We start from the raw sequence: 27,123 nt of genomic DNA on the forward strand, positions 1-27,123 counted from the left end.
AGAGTGAGGAAGATTTAAAAGCAATGTTAAAGCAATTAATATCATCTTGGAGACATGGCAGAAAAGAAAAAACTTCACATGAAAATACATAGTGCACCTTTGAGTAGACTTATATATCCTCAATTATATCATCATAGCAGATGTAATATTTTCTTTATATTCTTGCTTATTCATATTGTGTTTAAATTTTAGGCCTTATTGCCCTGCCCTATTTATAATACAGGTCTCCAACCTTTTTCTTCTGGTGAGCTATTTTTATAAAAAGAAAATGCCAAAAAGCTACTTATTTTAGCAGTTACAAGAAATTGATCATAGAAAAACCTTAGATGGGGAACAGCAAGATACCTATAAAACATAAACCTTTATCCACGTATTAGTACACAAAGTTTAGGGTGACCAGATTTCCAAAATAAAAAACTGGGACATACCCATTTTTTGGGTGATTGGAAATAATAAAACGAGTGCATAATTAAAGAAAGTTGTTATGTGGAGACCATTCATGACACACATGAGTCAGTATAGTCACATTTTCTTTGTGTCTGGGTGATTTTTAAGCTACAGGAGCTACAGGTTGGATATCACTGTTATAACATATTATAAACATAACTTTTTCCAGATTATTATTACTAGCAATTACACCAGTCAAAAGTATGGACACTCCTTTTCATTCAATGTTTTTTTTTCTTTATTTTTTTTACTACTTTCTACATTTTATATACAAACAGAAGATATCAAATATATGAAGGAAGACAGAAAAAAAGAGGTAACTAACTCAAATCTTCAAAGTAGCCATCCTTTGCTTTCTCGAAAAATATTTAGTATTTATTCAACTTTTCTTCTTTACTACATAATTCCATAGATCTTACTTATATTTGATGTCTTCTATATGTATATAAAAATGTAGAAAAAAAAAAAGAAAACATTGAATGAGAGGGTGCATCCAAATTTTTGACTGGTAGTACTGCAAATGCAAAATTACTAGGCGCCCCTGAACATCTCTTAGCCCCTCTTATGCACCCATTTGGTTCTTTGACCTCCATGTAGACTATGACAAAAGTGTTCTGACAGGTTTTAGGGCTGATAAAATTTGCATTTTGTAGTTTAGCGCACTAAGTTCTGTGCATGTAAACCCAGTGTGTGTGAATTGCCCCATTTACATGAGAGCTTTAATTACGATTAAAAACAATTTAATTCAGAATAAAAATGTATTCTGCTTTAAAAAGACCATGTAAACACTTAATTCCTAATGATTCTTCGGAATTAAACTTAAATCCGATTTAAGTGGGTGGTTTATTCTGATTTCAAAGCAGAAATAATTTATTCCGTGAAAAGTTTTCACAGAATAATTTATGATTAATTATTTTATTTAAAAAAATAATTCCGGTTGTTCAGCGCATGCGCATTGGTCCACACTCCTGACGCGATGACGCACTGCAATATGGTGAAAAGTTTGTATCATGTTCAGAGGTTCCCCTTCTGAGGTGGTGCAAAAAGGTGGTGCAAAACATCCAGAAAGAAGCATAAATCCCTTTTGGTTTGTTATATGTTGTTGTTTTGAGCGGTCCGTCCTCCTTGCACTTGGTTCTTCCCGGGGAAAACACTTCTGAGGCAGAGTCACCTAACACCACTCCCTGCTACAGCTCATCTGGGCCCGACCTGAACCGGAGCTGCTCCCACTGGTTCAGGAGTCTGGGTTTGGACAGCTGTTCCCCAGTTTGTATGGACGGGGGAAAAGCGGTACGCATCCCCACACGTAACAACCAAGATGATAAAAAAAAATCAGTAGCAGCTGAAATGTGTGTTTTCTTCCGGTCGACATAAATATGTTTGTGTGCCTGTCCAATCAGAACCCCCAGATGTTGAGCGGAATTAAATAAAGCTGATTTAACATGTTTTCCATGTAAACCTTAATTCGGAATTATTATTTCCATGTAAACTCAAAGGAGAATAATTTAGAGAATAATTAAATCAGAATTAAAAACATCATGTAAACGTGGTCAGTGTGTGTGTGTGTGTGTGTGTGTTCTAGTGCTACCTATGGCCATGAAGTCCTCGTAGTCCCAGGCCTGCAGTTGCGCTAGGGGGCCGCTGTACAGCAGTAATCCATCAGCCACGTCCGTGATGAACTCCAGTGACACGTGGCTCTCAAAGCAGGGCATCATGGGAGGAAACCAGGCGTATCCGTTGCCGTGGAAACTATGCTTGTTCTGCTGGCACTCGGGCCCTTCGAACTGCGCTGGGCACTGGCACCTAGGGGGGAAAAGCAAAATTGTATGTTTTAGTAAACGGAATGAACCCCTTGATTTTGGAGTTGTTTGACCGATTTTTGACAGATGGGGTCAACGAGGGAGATGTTCTGATCTCAATATCTGTATTCTTTTTTTCATACTACAGTTCATTCTTTCAAGTGCTTTTCCTTTCACATCCAGAATCGAGGAGTGTAGTAGTTTTTTTTTTTTCTTTTTTTTTTTTCATGAAGACAGCCTTCCCTTTGGCTATCTCAGCGTCTGTGTGATGCAGATGTGCTCATTAGTGCAAAAAACCACGGGGAGAATCTCACATCATTTGCAAAAAAAAACTCACTTTCTCTCTCCCTCCTTATCCCTCTCCTTCTCTTGTTTTTTCTCTCTCTTTCCCCCTTTCTCTTTTCTCATTTCCTCCTTGCTCTCTCACCCAAACCTTCCCTCCTTTTTTCCTCTCACCCCGCTCTCACTTCTTCATCTCTCCCTCCTTAAACCTTTCTTTTTCTTCCCTTCACTAACCCTCTTTCTCTTTTTCTCCTCCTTCTCCCTATCACGCTTTTCCTCGCTCATTCCCTCCCTCCCTCTCTTTCTCTCTCTCTGATTCCCCCTCTCTATCTCTATCTCTTTCTCTTTCTCCAATTCCACATCCCAGCGCTCATTTGTTCTACTGCTCCGAGTTAAATTTTAACTTTTCAGGTCCCTTCATTAATAAATGTTATCGGAATTTGGCAGAAGTGAAAGTCTGTGTTTTACATTTCCTGCCTTTGATAATGAGTGGATAGGCCCAAAGTTACAGTAAAAGTGTGAGAGACTGGGATGAAAAAGTCTGTCTTTGTACTCTGTGTCTTCTATCATGGTCACATCAATGAAAAATGAATAAGGTTTAAATATTAACTTTCACTGGATTCGAGTCATGAGGCTCTCGTATCGGCAGCAGCTGCTCACTTGGCACGGATGTTTGCCCTCTAACTGGAAGGTTGATGGTTTGCTTCCCCACTGCTGGCAATAATATAATCACTACCATTGTGTTCTTTAGCCAGACATTTCACCCCCTAGCCTCTAATGTTGACATAAACTAAAGTATGAATTCCTTTTAAAAACAATATACAAATAAAATAATCCATTTGTAAAAGTGCATCAATTGCATCAATAAATTAAAATAAGGGTAAAATATGTATCTTACATTTAAGTATTTGAGTTAGACACTGTCTCTTTCTCTGTGGACAATATTACATGTTAAAATGACAACATATAAAAAAGCGTATAAAATGTAATTAACAGTGCAGTCTTTCAAAATAATATTAGGATAATCCAAAAAGAATTTTCAAGAAAGAATTTTTGTCATTATTGCTCACCCTTATATTGTTTTGTGCAAACTGCTATTTTGAAATCATTTAAAGAGGGAGTATTGTACTTCTATGGGATATTAACTGCACATAACACACAGTATTTAGATCACCATGTTACCTTTCATTGTTTTGAAACTGGTATATTCGCTGAAAACAAAGTACTGACATGTTTTACAAGTTTCACTTTCATTTTAATGCTCTAAATCTCCCCACCATTTGCTCCCTGCATTGTTACTAACCTTACCTACACTACACTGCACTATAGTAACCTTAAGGAGGGTTCGAGTAGAGCTTAGGAGAGATCGCTAAATTACTCAAACATGCATGGATGACATCTTAAATGTCTTCAGGCATGTTTTTGATGAGGAAACAACTTCCTCATGATCAAAAGTAAAAAAAAAAAATAATAATAATAAAAAGAATAATTTGCATAATACCCTCTAATATGAAAGAACATAGTTCACATACTGTAAGTACAGAAGCTATTAGAATTCGTGTATGATTCGTTCATTTGTTTTTCAAAATAAAACCAAAAATGAGAAAACAAAAAAACTATTTTCTTCATTATTTGTCTCCAAAACCAAAATCAAAAAAAAGGATAACGATTAGTTTTTTCAGTTTTTGATTTTGTGTTTAAATGAATAATTGAAAAAAAGGATAACGGCTTAAACTACGATGTTGGACTTTGGACCAGACCAGAACCAGGACCAGGACTGAAACCGGGACTGAGACCAGGATTTAGAATGGGACCAGAACAGGACTGAGACTGGTTTAGTCCTGATTTAGTCCTGGTTTAGGCCTGGTTCAGTCCTGGTGCAGTCCTGGTGCAGTCCTGGTTCAGTTCTAGTTTAGACCTGGTTTACACCTGGTTTAGTCCTGTTTTAGTCCTAGTTCAGTCCATATGTGGCACAAAAGTCCTGCATCACAGTTTAAGTCACAGAAACGGGAAACGGCCGTTATCAAATAATGAAGAAAATATTATTATTTTTTTTTTTTTTGAAAAGCAATTGAATGAATGATACACAGATTTATTAGGAATAAATACATTTCTTGTTTGATTGGCTTGCAAGAAGTTTATGCTTATTTTTACTCAACTATCCACCTCAAATTAGGACTTTCTGTGATTGCTCCCAACTTGTCATATTGTTTCAGCTGTCGTTCTTTATTAGCGCCATATGAAGGTACAAAAACATATCAAAATCCTCCATACTCAATATGCTGCTTGGTACCAATTACGAGATATACAAATTGCATCCACAGGCCGCTCACAGCTTGGAGGTATTTCTCGCGGGCATCTGCTCTGCATCTAATAAGTTTGTTTCTCATTGGTGGATGTTATTCACACTCCAGCTGCCTCCCTCCATATTTAGCTTGTTGTGATAATGCTTGGCCACACACAGAGAATACATACAAAACCCATTTCTCATCCAAACGTGTACCTTGTGCTTGTTTCCCTGCCAGCGGCACAACAAACATAGGAGGAAAACTGACATGAATGTACAAAGGCCAATGCAATCTGGTCCTCCCATCAAAAAGAGGAAACCCAGTAAGTTAAAGGTGCACACATGACCAAGATACATGTCAGATTTTTGAAGAAGCAAGCCCTTTCAAGGTATTTTTGAGCAGCAAATACACCTGTAATTGAATGAATGCAAGACAGATTTAATGAAACTGTGTAATATTTCAGAAAAAGCAATATGATCTACATAGAGACAAGCAGGTGATGCCGCAAGACCAAGATACGGGTCAGAACTATAGATCAGTACGTCCATTCAAGGTATTTTTGAGCAAAACAGCTGTACTTATGCAAGATATATTAGACAGTGGTGTGCGGTCACCACTGTCTAAAATCATCGTATGTCAAAAGTAATATTAAATAGTTTCAAATTATATCCAAATAATCCTGTTTTCCCTTCACTTCTGTCATGGCTGTAGGCACTGTGTCCTTCACTACACTCACTGAGCAAACTGTAACAACCACGATTCCGAATGTCCCATGTAGTTTTGCCCTTCTACACAGGCCTGGAGACACACTGTTGTTGAGAGCACAACTTTCTGGGCTTTCTACATGCGCTCTTACAACCGAAAAGACCAGCCAGTTAGTTGTTTTACTTCATGTTCTTCATGGATGTACAGTTTGTGTATTAAGTGGATTACACATGTGTAGAGTTGTCATATGCTATTCATATGGTTTCTACATGCATATATATACAATTACATAGACAACATTAGTACAGAAGGCCACAAATAGCCCTATTCGTACAAAGAGGGTGTGAAATACAGCTGGCTTCCCTTCGTCTGACCTCGCAGCATTAGAATTAATTTGCTCGATGGTAGGTGGGTACTTTCTTTCATTTAACCAATCTCTGCTATTTGGTCGTGACGTATGTAATGCGCCGCTAACGGGGCTAACTGGTATATTAAACTTTTGCCTAATCCAGTCGGAAGAAGAGCAATAACGCCGTTCCCCTTGATAAAATTCACCAAACATTCTCTTTATTCCGGCTTTAAATCCTCGATCTCGGGAATCGTTGCCAATCAAATGCATGGTTCTTCGCTGATGGGCTTGTGCACTTCTGGGGTTTTCGTGAACCGTCTGGTGTATTTTGATTCCTGACCCAATCGCTGAAGAGAAATTAAACTGAGCGGAGGCACTAGGTGGCGCAAGCCTGGCTAGTCAAATACAGTCCAATATACAATAAAGTATGTAGGTCCAGGTCTCTCTAATTTGACTCTGTATACCGTTTACTGGCCCAGTGTATATGAATTTAATATGTCAGTAAAATAAATAGTCATTTGCAGTGTAGTGTGCATAAAATGTGGTGTTATTAAATTGTGATTGGTTGTTATTGTTATTGCTTGACTTACCCATAGAAGTCACCACACGCTACTGATATTAGATGCCATACTGTGTAACATTTCAGACAAAAAAAATGATATCTCCATGGAGACCAGCATTTGGCAAACCTTCCGTGAGAAAATTACAGAGTGCAGTGTAATGGTATAGTATGTAACTTTCTGGGAATAACATGTCACCTGTGTGAATCTATGGAAACAGATAGTTAAAATCATTCTTTTGAACATGCTTAATGGAGATAGAGGAGTTTTATGTCATATTGTGGGAGACTATACTGAAAGGAACAAATTCTGTGGCAACAAATAGGAGAAGCCCGTCCTCCAGACCAAATAAGAGTCAGGTTTGTGGAGATGAAAGCCTGCTCAGAGCTAAGACACACGTTTTTCTACATTTTTCAGTGCAATAAACACAAACAAAATGAAGAAAAAAAAGTCTAAAAAGTTACATACTGTGGCTTCAAACAATTAACTTTTTTTTTTCCCCCAATGCAATTTTAAGATGTTGCCTAGATAATTCCAAACAGGAACACTTTGTAATACCTTTGCAGGGTAACTTCCTCGAAAGAAATTGTTTTGTTTCATTTTTTTCACAATTTTCTTTCTTTCTCTTCATTTCTCTGCTTCCTCTTTTGTAATCTGCATATTATTATTAGCTGTTACAATTCCGCACCACCAGAACACATGCACCACACCGGCTTTACATGAAACACATCACTTCAGTACATGACTACTAATAAAGCTACCTGGGGACGCCTGAGCAGACAAGCAAATGGGAAAAATGTAAACTACAGAGTGCCGCATATAAAATTATTGAAATGCTCGTACAGTGTATGCATGACATCTACTGTATTTCCATTTTGTCAACTTGAGCTTAATTCTCATGACAATCTGAGTTTAGTTGCGATGTTCGTGCCCTCACAATCCTCTTAAGGCAGCTTTGTTTTGCTCATTTCGTCTGTGGGGAATTGTATTTGTTAACATGGGCCCAGGGAAATATAATCCCACTGTCACTCGGCAAATCCCATTATTAATAATCCCGGAGTTTTGATTATCTGCATGTTCCTTCAATCTTCAGTTGGTGTGTGTTGGGGCCACATCTGTCCGACTAGGTTGAGTTTGGCTTATCGCAATACGCAGCTATGTACTGTTGTGTTAGTTGATAGGGGAGTGGTTAAGAATTTGCATATATATTTAGAAACAATTTGCCTGTGCATAATAAAGGAATAATAAAGATTATAATACATCAACTGCATTTGACCCATTTTTCATACCACTGAAACAGACCATGTGATGCCACATATCTATGGACCGGTAAGCCCCTTCAAGGTATTTTTGAGCAATACAAACAGCTGTGCTTATATAAGATATATTAGAAGTCAGACTGTGTAACGTTTCAGGCAACAAAATTATGGTAAATTGTCACAATTTTATACAGCGCTTTTCCACCTTTAAGGCACTCAAAGCACTTTGCAACAAGGAACCACTCACCCGTTCACATCCACATTCACACCAGTGCACGCAGACACTAGCGTCGAGTTGGGTTATGTGTCTTGCCCAAGGACACAATGACAATATTCATCTGTGGGAGCTAGAATCGCACAACTTAACTAATGATGTTTTATGCCGAGAGTGGGATTCGACAGCCAACCACTGAGCTAAATGTTGGCAGTTCGGTTACCAACTGAGCTCGATAAATAAATAATTGTAATGAAGAGGTAATGAAGAAGAAAAACATATATAAGTTGAACCGGACTATATCACACTTTTTGGGGGAAATTTATTTTTATAAGATCAGAGACCAGGAACTTATAGTTATAGTAACAACAATAAAATAGAGAACAACAGGCTGTTAACGTCATTAACGGTTCTTCACATAACTATAGCATAAACAACATAACATGACAAGTTTACCAAACTCTCCATCTCACTCCAAATCAATAAATCCATTGAATTCTTCATCCTCAGTGTGACTTCTGAGCAACTCCACGACCTCCAGAGGTAAATGGAGCACCACTTCCTCTTCTGTGTAGCTGTCGTCAGACTCAGCATCAGTTCCAGTTAGAATTATTCTGACCTTTCTGAATCCCGACAGGATGATTTCGGTTTTCACTAAAGACACTTAAATTTTACAATTTCAGTGATACAGAAGTAATGGTGTGATCGACTGACATGATACAGACAGGACAGTGGCTCTTTCTGCAGGAGACATGCGCAGTAGAGCCAAGTGAAAGTGGTACAGGAGTAATAGTAGTACTACAAACTGAGTCAGTGTGAGAATATTAATATATATATTGCACCGCAGTGTAAGTCCCAGGACCACCCAAGCCAAGAAAAAAAGTGCAACTTACAGTAAATAAATAACTTATATCTCCATGGAGACCAGAAGGTGGAAAACCTTCCATCAGAAAATTACTTAGTGCAACTTTAATATCACTTTTTACTAAAGGTACAACATGCACAATACAAAACTGCATTTGACCCATTTTTCTTGCCACTGGAACAGCCTATCAGGAGAGATGGATCGATGCTTAATATCAGACTGTGGAACATTCCAGGCAGATGGGTTCCCAGCTGAACACAGTGCACCTTTATTTATTTTTTCTAATTTAATGTAAAATTAGATAAAATACTGCATAATTTTTTTTATTATATCTTGAGATAATCTTGCGATCTCTGTCTTATGCTTTGCAATATCAGCTTTGAAAACCATTGCTCTACATTATCAGTAACCATGAATTAAGTATCAGAAAACACAATAAAAACAGACACATTGTTGTCTCAGGTAGAAATGGGAAACATGGGTCTGCTTGTCATGTCTTTACCTACTGTTTTCCACACAGACGCTCTCTCTACACTTCCAATTCCAGACAGACAGCACACCTCATGTTTTAGAGATAGCACGCGTAGATGTAGCCTTTGTTCACGCTCTGGGATTATAAAAGAACCACAAGGAACATCAGATTATTTTCCCATCACATGCCTACCTGGTGGTTACAAACAGTTACTTATTTTTGTTTTTAAAAGACGCATCAGGCTTGTATTTCTTCTAGTTGAGCAATATGTTCAGTCTGTTGTAATGGCAGCTGTTTGTAAGACTGATAGTTATTGCCTATGTGATAATAGGTATTTCAGTGAATAATTGTGTTTCAAAAAATCATTAAAAATCATATTGTAGGATGAAAGCTTGGAATGAGGGCTGGAAAGAAACATGTATTAACAGATCTCAGACTATTTCAGTTTAACACCAGTAGCTCTCAGGTATTGATACGTTGCAATGACATCACGCTGAGGGTGTATCTATCGGTGGAATGTTCAGCAGTTACCATTTAGACACAAAGCATAAATTAGCAAACACTGTCAAAAAAAGTTTAATTTTAGTTAATTTAAGTAGCTTCTAACAGAGTAGTGCTTTCAGTTAGTATCAGACCCCCAGGTAATGTTGATGACATCAGCTGCAAAGTATCAATAATAGTAAAATACACCGATGAGTGTCTAAAATACATAGGTGAGTGTCTAAAATATACATAATGTAGAAGAGCACTGGTTCATTGTATATGCTCCAGCAGCAAAGTGCACTTTGCAGATTTAATGCAATATGTGACTGAGAAATTGTTTCAAAGCTGTTTGCCTTGTACCCAGAGACACATATACAAAAGGTGACAAAAATACACACACACAAGCTTTCTAACTGCTAACAGAGCTATTTTATATTATTCCTACAAGAAAGTGGATGAAACAGCTGACATCTGCAGGCGTGTGTGATGGGTTGTCATTTTGGTTTGCAATGTCTTCACTTCTATAATTGTCTTCAGAATGAATATTCTGCATCTTCTCTAAGGCCTCTTACTACTTATTTTCTTTTTCTTATAATGTTGTTTCCTCACCACAAACACACCTGGAGTTGTGTGACGTCACAGGGTGAAACTGAGCATTTTGAGCTTTGGAGACGTAGACAGACTAATGAACCAGGATTACTCAGGATTAAAGATACTCCAGTACTTTAAGCTTTCATCTTGTCAAAGTGACCGTTTTGTGACACAGAATGACAAGAACATATAGATAAAAACATAGATAGGGTAGGTAAAACAGTTATAAAGCTTATTTACTCAATGCATTTATTGAAAATGTTTCCAGCCAAAATGACTCACTATAATGTTGCTGGGACATGCACAAGAAAGAAAAGAAGCCAGACGTTCAGCCTGTGTGATCTACTCATAAAAAATAAATACTCTTCTGGAGCAGTGTGTCCCAAACTTTTTGAAGTCTTGTACCCTTTTGATGACTAGTCACATCCCCCTACTGCCACTCTGAACACATGATATTATCTCTCATAGTAAGAATATTTGTAATTATATTAAAGCATGTGCAGCCCAGGAGATTCATATAATTCAAAATCTTATCAAATTAAAACAAGGGTCCATTCTTGCTCCTCCAAATGTCCAAAATGCACATATAGCCTACATTTGTTGCATATTATACCACAGTGCATTTAATGTGGTGTGTACTTTGGATACAACAGTCTGTTGTGTGTGGCCACTGCACTTTAATATAAGCAGCATACACATCTAAAGAAATGCCAAAGCCCTCTGGACAGTTCTGAACAAGTTCATCCGCACAAGTTTAACAGTCAATACTACCAGGGCCTGATCCGGGGCACTTAGATGCGTGACGTGAGCAAACAGTTGAAGTCCGAGCAAGGGCATGTGGGACTTGCTCCATATGCAGCTTTTCTGCTGCAAGCCTAATGTTTGACAAGTGTGCCCCCACATCAGACCACAATGCACACCTCACCTGTCCACCTCGAGTGCTCTCTCTATCCAGGTCAGGGCACTTTCTCTGCCCAGCTTGGGCCCTTGGACTTGAAGTTAGCCTCTCCAATCAGCAAGAAACCCAGAGACAACTACCCGCCAGCGGGAATAAACATCTGATGTATATATCTGGCATATACGTAAACATTCCAGGTCATGCTATGCCCAACTTGTAGGCTACATTTACGACAACAAAATAACTTTCTTGAATGTACTGTAATAAATGTTAGCTAGATACAAGAAATAATTTTTGGCACAACTGCCAAAAGTACCAATATTTTTAATGGCGCTTGAAATTAAATTTAATGCTTTTTAAGACTTAATTTAGACAGAATCCATTTAATTACTTTTAATGTTTTTATTGCCCCGCAGAAACCCTGTAATGTTACAATTTTCTTTTTAACAAATCAGAATCATAGTTTTTTGAGAAGTAATTAGCCAGTGAACTATTTTGTCCCAAGGAACTTTTTACCCACTCTGCAAGTGAATCCACTTCGATATTTTACAAAACACAGTCCTTATAATTGAAACTAAATCCAATTTGGGGATTACATTTCACTAACTAGCTTCTTTTCTAACAATCTGTGCTACGTTTTATCCAACGTATCTCCGATTTGGCCACTACAAAGGCATACAAAGTGTCTGTGCCTAATTAGGACTGCTGAGGCCCTGCCAGTGTACGCGTTTGTATGGTAATCCCGGGATTATGTGGAGCCAGTGTAGTTTCGCTGTGGTCCAGTGCAGTGCCACATTACACGCCTTCTCCAGCCAGCCACACTCAAATCCTGGCCTTTCTACTGGCTGCCTTCTAATTAAATGAAGCTGGAGGGGAAAATTAACTTGTTCAAAGCTGCTCCGTATACGTGTGGTGGTGGGGCATACGTGTGATTTTTTTTCTTCCTGTTTTCCGGGTGGCTGAGTGCCCATTTAGGTGATTCCAAATTTAGACATGTATTTGAAGAAAATAAGCATGGAACACCTGTAGCACCAGATGTTCCTGCCCATACCTAATGTAGAATATGCATTAGCTCGCTGCTTTCAAATGACCACTTCAAAGTATGGATGCAGCGACCTTTAATTTTCATAAAAGAGTACATGGGAAATACAGGAACAAATGGAGATACATTGTGCATAATAATACAGACCATAATTTTGACAGTCCTAAAGAATCCGTGTATCATTCGTTCATTTGTTTTTCAAAATGAAACCAGAAATAAGAAAATGAAAAAACAAGTATTTTCTTCTTTATTTGTCTCCAAAACCAAAATGAAAAAACAGATAACGATTTGTTTTTTTCAGTTTTCGCTTTTGTGTTTAAATGAATAATGGAAATGATGAATGATGGAAAAAACGGACTGAACCAGGACTAAACCAGGATTAAACTAAAACTGAACCATAAACCAGGATTAAACCAAGATTGAACCAGGACTAAACCAGGATTAAACCAGCACTGATAACCAGGACTAAACCAGGACTAAACCAAGACTAAACCAGGACTAACAGACTAAACCAGGACTAAACCAGGACTAAAACAGCACTAAACAGGACTAAACCAGGACTAAACCAGGACTGAAACAGCACTGAAACCAGGACTAAACCAGGACTAAACCAGGACTGAAACAGCACTGAAACAGGACTAAACCAGGACTAAACCAGGACTGAAACAGGACTAAACCAGAACTAAATCAGGACTGAACCAGGACTAAACTAAGACTAAAGCAGAATTAAACTGGTCTCAGTCTCAGTCCCGGTCTCAGTCCCGGTCTACAGTTATGGTCTCAGTTCTGGTCTGGTCACGGTCTAGTCCCGGTCTGGTCCCAGTCTCAGTCCTGGTCCTGGTCCTGGTCTGAGTCCTGGTCTCAGTCCCGGTCTGGTCCCGGTCTGGTCCCAGTCTCAGTCCTGGTCCTGGTCCTGGTCCGAGTCCTGGTCTCAGTCCCGGTCTGGTCCCGGTCTCAGTCCCGGTCTCAGTCCTGGTCTGAGTCCTGGTCCTGGTCCGGTCCCAGGCTCAGTCCTGGTTTAGACCTGGTTTAGCCCTGGTTTAGTCCTGGGTTAGTCCTGGTTTAGTCCTACTTTAATCCTGGTTCAGTCCGGCATCTCAGTATAAATCACGTCACATTTTGGTTTTGGAGACAAATAAAGAAAAAAACTGTTGTTTTTTTGTTTTCAAATTTTTGGTTTTATTTTGAAAAACGAATGAACGAATGAATGATACACGGATTCTAAAGCCTACAGACATTCAATCTGTGTCTTATCAACATCACACTTACTGTAATCTATTATTATATGCATATGTTCTTCCTTTCATTACAATATGATTAGGAGGCCAGCAGGTAGACAGGTATACGGAATAATTGTAATCTGATCTCCACTGAGAAGAAATGAGAAATTACACCTTAGATTGAAGCTGACATATATAACAGTTGGCTTTCAGTACAATAACAATTCCAGCCTTATAAGATAATCATTCACACATTTCATGGGATAAAACATGTGAATGGTCTTTTTAAAACGTCTGTCCACCAAAAAAGTCCATTGTTATTCTCCTATTAAATGTAAGCAGACTTGTAAACTCAAAATTCAAAATGGGAAATAACTTTTGGTTACTGCAAACCATTTAAATCAAACAACTAAATATTTTCAATGCACCTTTCAGAGGCAGAGACACGGTGATACTAACAACAACTATCATGCTAATCACACAATTCCTTTTTCGCAGACACTAGAACGGTCAATAAAGATGCAGACCTCTGTATTGGGGCAAAACTAATTTTACTTTTGATTTATTTCCTTTTTTAATGGATAAGTTGAGAGTTATTGTAATTATGTATTCATTATATCACAGTGTTTGTACCTTAGGATAATTCACAAAATTCATGATCCCATTTTACATCATACTTTGGCCAAATAGATACGTACATGTCAAAGATTACAGTCTCATATTATGCTAAATTGACTCATGAGCTTTAAGTAGGGTGATCAGATTTTCAAAATTGTAAACTGGGACACACCGGCGTTTGGATGATTGTTATAAATAAAATTGTGAAAAGAGCGTGTGAGATTGTCATTCTCGTGTCGTGTCATAATCTGAGGGAGTTCTGTCGCTGCATTATTTTGCTTTATGGTCATTTGCAAACACATTTTTCTGCATTTTGGCTAAACAAATGACAATTTATACTCTTCTTTTTCTGTTGGCACGGATTTAGATTAGTCAGAAATGGTCACAGGGCTGTTTTAGTCCTGGTTTAGACCTGATGTTGTCCTGGTAAACCTTAGTTCAGGCCTTAATTTAGTCCTGGTTAGGATCAAATTTGTCAAAAATAGTGACACCTGGGACATCTCTTGTATTAAACTGGAACAAATCACTGGTTTTGAATAAATCTGATGGGACAGGGGACACAGAACTCAAAACTGGGACTGTCCTGGGTAAACAGAAACATCTAGATTTAAGCCATGTTAGAATGTGTCTCCTCATCAAAAAAAAAAAAAAAAAAAAACAGGAGTTGTGTTGTTTCATTCACACATGTTTGAATAATCCTTTATTATTTGTCTATCTGCATCTCCAAAACTCAAAATGCTCTGCTCCAATTTATGTTGTCATGAAGAAAATACCGTAATATGGGCCCTTTAAAGCAGATCACAGGAAGAAAAAGTTTCCATTAAGCAAAAGCAAGGGTCTCTTTCTGTCGACCGTCCATTTCACCTTGAGCATTTATTAAATTTGAATACCCCCTCCTATTTTTTTTTTACAGTTTCAAAATTGAATCCCCCCATGGTCCAATCATATCCCCAAGACTCCGAGGGCTACCGTTTTGGACACGCTTTGGTAGTGTGAAGAATTGGCACTTCATTTCATCATAGGAATCTGCCGAGTCCCTGTTCAGCTACTGTACTGGAGTTGGATAAGAGGCTAGGTTCGCACGTTGGTGTTTGAATTAATTGGTTGCAAAGAGCCCCTCACTTCCACCATTAGCGATCACAGCCCAAGGAAATACAAGGAATCAGAGCGTATTACACTTAGTTAAACAGGGTCATCTGTCTGTCGCACCACTGGAAGCACAGGGAGGCTGTTGCGTCACGCCTTGGCTTCAAAATTACAGGATAATTGTAGAATATGGTCTAATTTGAGCAATCTTCTATGGAAATGCTCTATTTTTTGTCTCTTTTAACTGAAGCCAGAGTGAATTGCTGCACAGCCTCTGTGTTCTTTTCTCACAGGATCAATTAATGGACCTTGTGGGCGTTATCTGTGGGGAGGATTGTCTGGTCCTTGAGTCGGGATGTCAAAAATATTCAGCTAATCGTTTATCATGATTTTTTTTTCAGGTCACAGTAATTGGAAGAACTAAAAAAAAAATAAAAAAAAAATTGCTAAGATTTTAGAAATAAGCCAGTTCAATTCAAAGGTACTTTTTATCTGTATGTTTATGTCAGATTAACTTTACCATCCAGTCCCTCCTACATTCTATCTGAATTCAAAGGGGCCTGAAATTAGACCATATAGAGCATGACAAGTAACCCTTCTAACTTGGGTCATCCAATCAAATATTCCAGGGATTTTTCATATATATATATATATATATATATATATATATATATATATATGCACACATGATACATACATTTCCAACTTCATGCATGCCTAATTCAGCCAACTTTTAATATCACTGAACATCAGTAGGTCAAAGGACTAAACCAGGACTAAACCAGGTCTAAACCAGGTCTAAACCAGGATTAAACCAGGATTAAACCAGGTCTAAACCAGGACTAATCTTGGTCTTGAGAGAGAGAGGGAGAACCCCGAGCTAGAGGTCTGCGCGGGACAGAATTTTCAGCCTCGCTCCTGCCCGTACCTGCATTGTGCAGTCCTGCTTCCGCCTGCAAAGAATTCTAATTTTCATTCCCGCTCTTGTCGGCATCTTTGACATTTTGTCCCGCTCCCGCCTGAAAATACTGCAAGATCCCCATCTTTCTTAACCTCTATCAAACACGGAGAAGGGAAAGGAATTGTCTAAAATGTGTGCGAGATTAGACCACATCAAAATGTTTTTATTAATGCCAAGTAAAATATCCAGCACAAATGATGTATGATTGACATACATGAATAATTTGTCTATTTTACTTTACACTCAAATTTTGTTTGCAAGACTGCAGTTTATCATTCCCCCCTTGCAATGAGCTTTCAAAACATGTCCCCTGCTGCCCTGTTTTGAGTCGGAACCCACAATAGGCAGGGAAAGCATTGCTCTACCCTGAGCCTACAGAGCAGGGCGTCCGCAAAGCGTAATCGGGGGATGGCTGCGCTGGTCCTTTCGCCTGTGGTCAACCGACAGTCTATGTGGGTGCACTTTCGGGCCCACCCCGACACTCAGTCTTGGCTCAGTTCTGGTTTAGTCCTGGGATCAGTCCTGTTTTAGTCCTAGTTCAGTTCTGGTTTAGTCCTCCTGGTTCAGTCCTGGGATCAGTTCTGGTTTAGTCAGCCTGTGTCGCTCCTCCCCAATGGCTTTGGGGCGCGCCTCACCTATTGAAAACCTCTGAAATATTAAAATATCAAAATATGTAACTTTGACCTCAGTCATGCCTATCTAAAATTGTCAAGATGGCTCCAGACAATAGACTTTATATAAAAGTGGACCGAGGGAGTGGGATGCCATAGCAGTTATAGCAGCCAGCTAATTTGGAGCCAATTTGAAGTTCCAAGTACGTAATCAGCTATATTAAGTCAAACTACATGTCTCAACTATTTCAGGAAGACCACTTTGACTCTTAAAAACATCTGTCATGATCTCTCTGCATTCCTAATCTTATCCATACAGCATTCTTAAAGTGAGACTAAATGCCTAAACTCCTCCTACAACCAATATTCAAATAGAAATGCTAAACTGGGCAACACCTGGAGGACTAAAAAGAGTTAAGCACAGAAGGGGGTATAAGGAACAGTGCATTTGGTCTAAACTCTGTCAAACTTTGCCCGTATAGCTGGTGACAGTCTTACGTGATGTCACCAACTACTTGAAATTGCAGTGTTCACAGAAGGCAAACATAAATTTAGAAATTTTTGACTAGAAAGCTGCAAATTTACCGAAAGACAAAGAGACTCAGAACAGTAGATAATACTACTGAAACATCATTTACACAGACAGTAGTGAAAAAAGTGGATTTATTGTTTAGTTCCACTTCAGAGAACATCTCCATCTTTTACCTTTGTGACATTTTTTCTTACATTTTATATAGATTTTTGTTGCTATTCATGGAGGGAATAAAAAACGGCATAAACAAGAAAAAGTATGGCCAGAATGTGAAATGTGTTATTTTGTAAAAGTGGAAAGGCCAAGCTGTTAAGGCCTGTCAGGCACGACGGCACTGTAAACTAAATGTTATGAGGCCCACTGCACCACAATCTCGGGCCCCTGACATTTTAAACCTGAAGAATGGAGTCAAGCGCTTCTCCGGAACAATGAGCGATACACGAGAAAGCAAAGACAGAAGGTCACGTTTGGAAATTACTTTGTTTGCCTCCGATTTCTACATGTAACATTCATCAGACTGACAACGCACGTCTTAGGAAACATCTGGCTTTCGTCAAATGGAGTCTTCTTACATTGTTTTCTGATTTTTTTTTTTTTCAAAAGTGACCTTTTTATTTGGGCTGACACTAGGCCTGTCACAATAATTTTGAAAGTGTCATCTTGCTGAAGTAAATGAAGATGATTAATGATAATACTGAAACTAAATCATGCCACTGACAAAATAACCAAAGAGCAGATTTAAACCACAAAAACTATTCTAAATGTACAATATTGTTAAAAAAATATATTGCAACATCATGAGTTGCAATAAATAAACAGCAGAATGAAACACTTTGCATCTGTAATGAGTAGGGCCCGACCGATGTGGAATTTTTGGCGCCGATATGATACCAGTATAACAGGCTTTGGAGGTGCAGAGTGACATTAAAATTCACTGTGAATCTTCAACTGATTATAAAGCTTAGGTTTGTTTAGGCTACATTTACTGTTATTTTGCCTTTTTATGGTTATACTTTAAGACAGTAGATCAGGCTAATGGGATTTTTGCAACTAAAAAATCAAAACAAACTACCAATATCACAGCCTTTAGCGGAAATGCATGCGCGCCATGGTAATTAATTATGTGGGTAAATGCGGACCATTCACACCTCTATTCACAGTTCATTCAATCAGTGTATATAGCCACTATAATCACATTACAGTGGGCCAATGTGAGAGAAAAAAGCATTTTATGTGGTAGCTTATAGTAGATAAGCTCTAAACATTAAGAAAGAAAAGTAGCTCCAAAACTGACACATTTTCAACACTCACCACTCATACAAGCAGCTCTCAGATCACAAGTCTTCACAAATAAGTATCCTTTTAATCTCAAAACTCTCTGTAGTTTTTGTTGCTGCTGGCCTAAACTACGCTGAAGTTCACTTTTATTTATAGTCAGTATTGTGGATCAGACACAAGAGCATTTAAAGTCAGCACCTCAATGCAGCCACAGAATCCACTGGTGTAAACAAGCGCACGTGTGTCAAATGACGTGAATCTGGGGGTGCGTTCCCCCTCTGATAAATACTGATACCATGCCACATATTACTATGTCTGTCTGTGAATTGGATAAAATGGACTCAATATAGAGAGTCTACACTTCATAATGAGGTATAACATGCCCACATGGACTATCAGCCCATATCGGCAAGATTTAGGCCAATACCTGATATGTCCCAAAGTACCCATATCGGCCGATATGTCAGGCCCTAGTAATGTCATAAAAGTTATTAATTCAGGGCTCAAATCTTATTATATAGCTAAAAATAACAAATAAATAAATAAATAAATGTCCCAGTAGTACAAAGAAAAAGTGCACACGATAAATATTGACCCAAAAAATAAGTTTTCAGCTTTCATATACTGAACGGTAAGTCTAGATATGAATTATCGTGGCAGGCCTAGTGGACACTAGAGATGCGCGGATTGCGGTTACAACCGCGGTATCCGCGGTTAATCCGTGGGTCGGGCGGATGACGTGACGAAAAATTATATTTTAATTAAATTCGGGCGAGTGGCGGTTTAACTACTAAAAAAAAAAAAAAAAAAAAGTTATTGTTAGTATTGTTACCTACATCTGAAAAGACGAGTCTCATTGTCTATGCTTGTAGTATGAAGTGTACGTCATGTCCTTAATTAGCCCATTTGACCTCATTTTTATGTTCTGAAGGTTAAGGTTGTGTCGGGTTATTGATGCCTAAGGTTTACGAGGCACATATTATATGCAGTTTATTTTATTATTTCTAATTTATTTCAGCTGTTTGCCAACACATAAGTGGCTATAGGGCCATATTTATTTAGTTATGCATATTTTTTCTTGCCTATTTCAATTGGAATATAAAGAGGGCATTGCCTGATTTCAATAAAGGTTCATCTGGATGAGATGATCTGTCTATTTTGTTTCGATATCAGTTATATTTTAAAACACGCAGACATTATAGCGTAGACTGCCACTCGGGGTATTTAAAACTTAAAGAAAGACCGATGGAGTGAGGCTATGACTTTGAAATAACATCGGGCAATGGCAGAATGTTCAGAATGTAACAACATCCAACACGAAGGCAAGAAGGTTCAAAAACAGCCTAGTCGGAAAACGTTGTCAATTAATTAGCTGCGCAAGAAAACCAGGTAAGTCTGGGGTTGTTACGGACAATTAAGAATGCGAACATACACACTGAGCGAATTTTGGAATGAATGAGCTATAGAGTTTGCATTTTTATCGAGGCTCCTTAGTTTGTTTGCTGTATGATTGTTCTAAAATCTAAAATCAATCGGCGGATGGCGGGCGGGTGCGGTTTTGAAAACCTTCGGTGCAAAATGGACAGCGGGCGGATGATGAGTTTTGTGTCGCGGTTGCGGATGAAAAAATAGCCCATCCGCGCATCTCTAGTGGACACATCAGAAGGCTTAATGGTACACTATGTAACTTTTCTGGTGAGTGGTCTGCTACCTGCTGATCTCCATGTTGATTAGGGCTGATCTGAAAAAAATATATATATTGAATTGCAATTTTCTGACAAGCATAATGATAGCTCTTATATTTCTGATTTATGCTTTAATAATAGGATTCTGTAATAGGATTCGCATCCAGTATTGACAAAACTAATACAAGAATCACATTTCAGAACATGTTTGTACAGCAGTTTTTATGCAGAACAAGAAAGGATATTTTGTTGTTTGAAATTATGGTACTTGAAAAATTGTACCCTTTGTGTTTTGCCAATTGTGTGCATTCAAACGGCAATTTCAGGTGGATTCCGATTAATCTTATAGCCCTAATGGGGCTGGTCTTGCTTTTCCTGGAATGTTAATCAGTATGGTATTAAACTAGCCTATCTTCAATACTCAATACACATATTTTTATACCAAAGACTTTACCTTGAAAAACATGCATAACTGTGTAGCTGCTATAACCGTTATACGAAGGTCTTGATCTATGTCATACTATAGCACTAAAGTACTTACTGAATGACTGTTATTGTTAATGGTGAAAATTTAATTGTATCCTGTTCTATTGTGTTTTTGATACCAATTTTGACTACAGTATCAAAACTGGTATTGCATCGTATCAAAATTGAGTGTGAAACTTCTCAGTATCTCACCAAGATTCACATACACATTTGTTAGAGGATAATGAGAGGCTGACCATGCAAGAGGCCCCGAGAAAAAGATTGATGTAGAAAAGAGGACATCCATTAGTGAAGACATCACAGATGATGTTGTCAAATATGAAGAGGGGGAGAGGGATTTGTGTTGTCAAAGCCTGCAGGGAACATATGTTTTTAGATGCAAACCTCTAAAAGTAGAATCAATCTCAGGAGGTACATTTTGTCTCTGCTGTCTGACATTGATGTGTCATGTAAAACAGACAGCTGTGACAGCTCAGTCAACACCAGAGCTGCCTGCGCATGCTTTGTTCTATTTAAACACTCCACCACATTGAAATACAATGTGGCAAGAAAAATCAACACATTAATGGAGAATCAGTCAGAAATGTAGACAGAACGGGCTGATAATTTCATTCCAGGATGTTGCATTGGAACTTTATTATTGTTATTATTAGTACAGATATTTGTTGTATTTTAATTTAAAGTGATATTGATATTTCATGGTAAATTGTATTTTTAGATAGCACTTTTTCACCGTCAATGCTCTCAAAGTGCTTTACATCAAGGAAGCAGATAGGCAGATATAGTAGATATAGCGGTAGGTAGGTAGGTATTTTATTGATCCCAAAGGAAATTCAATGTTCAGAAGCAGCAATAATAAAATGTGTTGTACATATGTATGGAATGTGGGACAAATGAAGCCTGTCCACAAAGGTACTCTCCTGTCCGGTGATGGTGATGTGCAGAGGGTACTGGGGGTTACATGATTTTGTTTAGGGTCCTATTCTCAGCCACAAATGTGAGTCAAGCTCTCCACCCACTACAGATCCTACCTTCCTGACCAACTTATCCAACAACACGATGTCCTTCTTCTTGAGGATCCTCCCCAGCAGAGCACAGGGTTGAAGAAGACACTGGAGATGACTGTCTGGTAGAACACCAGCAGGAGCTTCTGGCACATGTTAAAGGACTTCAGCCTTCTGAGAAAGTACCGCCTGCTCTGTCCCATTATGTCTGGTCTGTGGTTGAACTGTAGGCCCAAGCACTTATCAGTGGTCAAAGGTTGCTGGTTTGGGCGGCTCCACCATCATCCTTGGTCTGTGCAGTGTTCAGTTAAAGGAAGTTAGTTCTACACCAAACCACAAAGTCCTCAATGAGCTGCCTGTACTCCCCTTCGTCACCGTTCCCGATACACCCCACAATGGCTGTGTCATCAGAGTACTTCTGCATGTGAAACAGTTCAGAGTTATACTGACTTTCAGATCCCACTGTATTTGCTTCAGCTTCACCTGGTCATGGTCTCTAAATGCCCTTTTCTTGGCATTCAGAATCCCTTTGTCATCACTTATCATGCAGGGCTTGTTGTTGGGGAAGCAATGTACTGTTTTTCTGGGTACAGCTCCATCCGTACAGAAGTTCATGTATTCTGTGATACAACCTGTGGGTCAGTGGATCTACTAAAACAATGAGGTTTATGTTGAGAGTGAGATTTGAACAACCAATCTTTGTACCAGAGGACGAACACTCTACCAACTGAGCAACTGTCGCCACTTTTTTAAGCTTTGATAACTATATTTTTCTACAGGCTGGCTGCATAACTATAATGGACAGGCACATTAGATCGATTGTAATTCATTTTTTGAGGCAATTCTTTGTTTTTGTGATTGACCATACATTTTACATTTATAGCAAGCTTGTGACTGGAGTTTGCATTGATGGAGCTATCTTTAAAGTGGGTCTAAACACAAACTCCACCCACCACATTTCAAATACTGCTGCTAAACTGGGCAGTATCTATTAAAATTCTGTAACCCTATACATATTCGGTTTGCTTAAATCATCCAGTTAACTCACAAATAAGCAAAATAAATGCATGCCAGTTAATGTCTGTAGAAAACCAAAGGTGACCCTGCACTTGCACTAACTGTTGCTTCATTCTTCATACTTTTTTGGACCAGAAATACACTTCCATTGCCCATACTTTTAACAAACAGCTGACCAATATCATGAGTATATTCCATGTTTCCATAAAAGCAACATTTATTTAATCTAATTTATTCTAGATTTGCAGATGTCTGTTCAGATGGTGCCTTATGCTACACTCCTGAAAACTCCCTTTAGCACCACAGAAAACATTAAAATCTGGTAATGAGCAGGATTTCAATAGATCCTTGGATTTTTACAACAGTGAAGTTTTATTTGGCATTATGGGCAGTATGTAAGACGTAGAATGATTTTTGCCTGGTGGTGCTCGTTTCCATGGCGACACGCTTTGCCTGGAATGCCTGGAGCTTTGCCTGGAATGCCTAGAGATAAATAAAGTTTATACTTTCACTTTCTGGTTGGACATAGGCGGCAGATATAACACAGGCTATACTGAGGTAATTCCATAACTGTTACCTAGCAACCATAATGTTAACAAGGGCCAAGACAATTTCATTCAATCAATGTTTAAACTGTCAAACAAATCTTATCCTTACACAGAAATCATTGCTGCACTTTGGGAGAGATTGACAGGTCGAGATCCATTTTATTCATTGCTACTTCCTGTATTGTATTGTACTTACCTCGAGTATTTCCCCAACAAACCAATTAATAAATATATATATTAGTCTGTCAAATACATTTTAACTGTTAATATTTTCTCTACGACTTCACTAGTGCATCAAACTTCAGCTTCGCTCATGTTCAGTGACAGTACAGCTTGTTCGTGAGATCCCTGTGCATCTTCGCAGCGGCATATCAGAGGCTTCCCCAGTACAGACCCGACGTAGAGACACACCTCCACTGTCCCAGGATTATTTACCATAATTCCCCTTCAATTAGGCCTGCTCAGTCTTAGATGTGACATTTAAAGATAAGCCACTCATACAACAAGAATGTCAGGAGAATTCAGCCGGAAGTTTGTGTGATCAGAACAGATAAATGGATAGTGGTATTTCTAGATGTGTGATCTTTGAAAAATGTTTGTGGGTTTATCGTTAATTAAGGTGCGGTGGTGTTTTCAAAGACGCACGGTGGTTCAAAATATAAAGACAAGAGGATTTTAAAACAAACCTGAAATAACAAATTCAAAAAGATAGGAACATTTCAAAATAGATTTTGTTTTGTACAAATCAATAGTACAATATTTAATGGGGACAAAAGGTGTACTATTTATATTACCAAAGCTTCCATTAGCGGTTCAAATGAATACAAAATGACTGCTTTCCAAAACCTCATTAGAAGTACATAAAAACATGGGCAGCACGATTCTACAAGGCTTGACAGTGGCTCAGGTGGTAGAGCAGCTGTCTTATAACTGGAATGTTGCTGCTGCACACCTGGTGAATCCTTGAGCAAGACACTTCACCCACAAAGTTGGTGTGAATGCAAGGGCTCTCACTGGCAAGTTTCTGCCTTACTTACTTTAATTACATGTGACCTGAAGTGTTTTGAAAGCCATCTTAAAAAGAACTTCCAGTCACACACAATTCCAGTAAATTCCAGTAGAAATGGTGTAAACAAAAAAGGCTAACCCAGGCAAATCCCTCCTGAACTAACCCATGTCTTTGAACAAACTGTTGAATTACTAATCAGATTATACAATAATGTACTTCAATTGCATAAGCCATCAATAAGAACTGTATACTGTACTCCTAAATGATCTAGAGTACATACTGTTGCAGTTACATTGCCCTAATGAGGTTAATTACAATCTGATCTAAAAATGAACAAAAAGAATAATTTATGCTGCAGTTGTTAACACACTGCACTGTGAAGTACCAACCAGCTCACCCTCTGCTCATTTCCACACAACAGACCCAGAAATATCACTGCCTTCATACCATCGTAATGAGGCTTCAGCTAAGGCTAACAAATGCCAACCAGAGAGAAAAGAAGGAAAGACAACCGGTAAAAATATACACACATATGAACACAATAAAAACAGTGAACAAAATACAGGAAAGTTTGACTGACAGCTCAGATTTAAAGGGACAGACCGGACTTTTGAAAATAGGACCTCATTTCCTAGTTAGCCAGAGTGTTGGAGTCGTGTGGAGACACTTTTTTAAATATTCCATCCAGTCCTTATATTTGTAGAAGTCACTGGTGCTAGGCTAGTGCATGTCAATGGCCATAGTTAGCCTTCCACTAAAAACAGTCTTACCCACTCCACAAAACACCTGAAGCAAATCTGTTATTGCACCAAACTGTTGAACTGTCTGTGTTGAAGGATTTATGTCTGAGCAACAGCAGCAAGTTGTAGAACGCTTGGCAGTGGCGGACTGATATCACCTAGCACCTGTCTTACCGGCAAAGTAAAATTCCGTGCTGCTGAAAAAAAAGTCCCTCAACATGCGACGATTCATGTGATGCAAGGTTAGTTTTATTTCAAACATTATTCTAACAACACAGACAGTCTGGTGTAATAACAGATTTGCTTCGAGTGTTTTGCGGAGTGAGTGACTGTTTTTAGTCACATGCTAACTATGGCCATTGACATGCGCTAGCCTAGCCTCAGCGACTTCTGCAAATACAAGGCCTGGATGGAATATTTTAAAAAGTGTCTCCACACGTCTCTGGCTAACTAGGAAATGAGGCCCTATGTCCAAAACTCCGGACTGTCGCTTTAAGTCTAAGTAAAATAATATTTGGATTATGACAGCAAATTTTGCTGTGTGTTGACTGTGTTTAAAGTCTAAATGATAATATGAATGCCATTGACGCTACAACCTTAAAAGCTCAACAACCCCACTTCAAAACAAACCCCCCCCAAAAACAAACTATGTACCTATATCTGTAAAAGCAGTGCGGAAAAATAAATGAAACCCTTCAGGCATAGAGGTTACTAATTCATTATTCATTCAACAAATAACAAAACGTTCTTCACTAATACAAAGAAAAAGTCACCATGATAAGTCTTGCCCCCCTGTTCCATTTATCTATCTATCTATCTACTGAATGATAAGTTGATACATAACAGCAATTGCAGCTCCTGGTGGTTATAAAAACATCTGTCCTTACCTGTACCCATGCTGAGTGTCCACACAGATGCCCCCGTTGTAGCAGGGGTTGCGGGGGTAGGCAGTACAGGGCTGGTGGGACTGCTCTCTGCCCGGGCAGGAGCACACAGCCGTGGCCTCCACTGTCACAGACACCAGGCTCATGCTGCTGCAGTCCACCACAGTGGGGGTGTCGCGCACGTTCAGGACCGTGGTACAGCCGCCAGCCCCCGGGCACTCAGAGGAAGGACACTCATCCACCCGCACCTGGGACACGCTGGTCTGCATGAAGGACTGGAGCTGCGGAAAACAAAACAGAGAATTACAAATGAAACATAACTTATTTAAGAACTCCTTGAATGATGGTTCTGCCTGCAAAAAAATCTGTTTGCAATTTATGATTATTGCTCATAAACAACTCTTGTGTGCAGATGGTATTTTGGAACAAGAATATACATGAATCGCTCAATGTAGAAGAAAAAATCTGATCTCACAAATACAGACACATTTATACCAGTGTACGGTATTTTTCGGACTATAAGGCACACTTAAAATCCTTTAATTTTATCAAAAATCTGCAGTGCACCTTATAATTCAGTGCACCTTATGTATTAATTCTGGTTGTGCTTACTGACTTTGAACTGATTTTATGTGTTACACGAAACTCAAAAATCTGTTAAAATGTTTTAGTACAACTTTGGTAAACTATGAAGCTGCACCTTTGATGGATTGTCAGAGCATTATGGCTACCATAGTCGGGAGCCTTGCGGAGTAAAGGGCAAACTGTAGTTCGGCATTTATGATGTCAATGAAATGCTACAGCGAATATATGACCATTTATATATATACGGTCTATGCGTGTGACCTGCAGACTTGTAATCTCTGAAAAGTTTCACATGACCCATCTCCAACACTATAGAAGCACAGAACGTACATATATCATCAGCACATCCTCTGTGACAGAGAGCGCACCTGTATTCTGCTAAATCATGTCCTTAAGTCAGACAAAATCTGACTGCATCAGTGCACAAGGACCAAGCTATTTTTTCAGCACTTATAGTTTATGCAAATTAGCCATGTGGTTTAAAGTTTTGTTTCTGTAAAACATAAACAAATGTGCACAAAGCTGCATTAAACACATTATTACTCAATGTGTATTTGAGTCCTCCTCGAAGGAAATAAAACAAAAAACAAACTAAAATTATCCAC

The 27,123-nt window shown here is 38.7% G+C and overlaps 1 protein-coding gene across 1 annotated transcript in view; it reads right to left on the minus strand.

Annotated features, from left to right (window-relative positions):
* The window catches only part of si:ch211-186j3.6 (neural-cadherin), a 545,061-nt gene that overhangs the window by 149,528 nt on the left and 368,410 nt on the right, over window positions 1–27,123 (minus strand). Inside the window, 2 exon segments of the mRNA XM_055154596.1 lie at window positions 2,036–2,250; window positions 25,937–26,214. Coding sequence (XP_055010571.1) covers window positions 2,036–2,250; window positions 25,937–26,214 — 493 coding nt within the window.

This window comes from Boleophthalmus pectinirostris, unplaced genomic scaffold, assembly GCF_026225935.1.
Source record: "Boleophthalmus pectinirostris isolate CB_2022bp ecotype Guang Dong unplaced genomic scaffold, ASM2622593v1 HiC_scaffold_19, whole genome shotgun sequence".
NCBI lineage: Eukaryota > Metazoa > Chordata > Actinopteri > Gobiiformes > Gobiidae > Boleophthalmus > Boleophthalmus pectinirostris.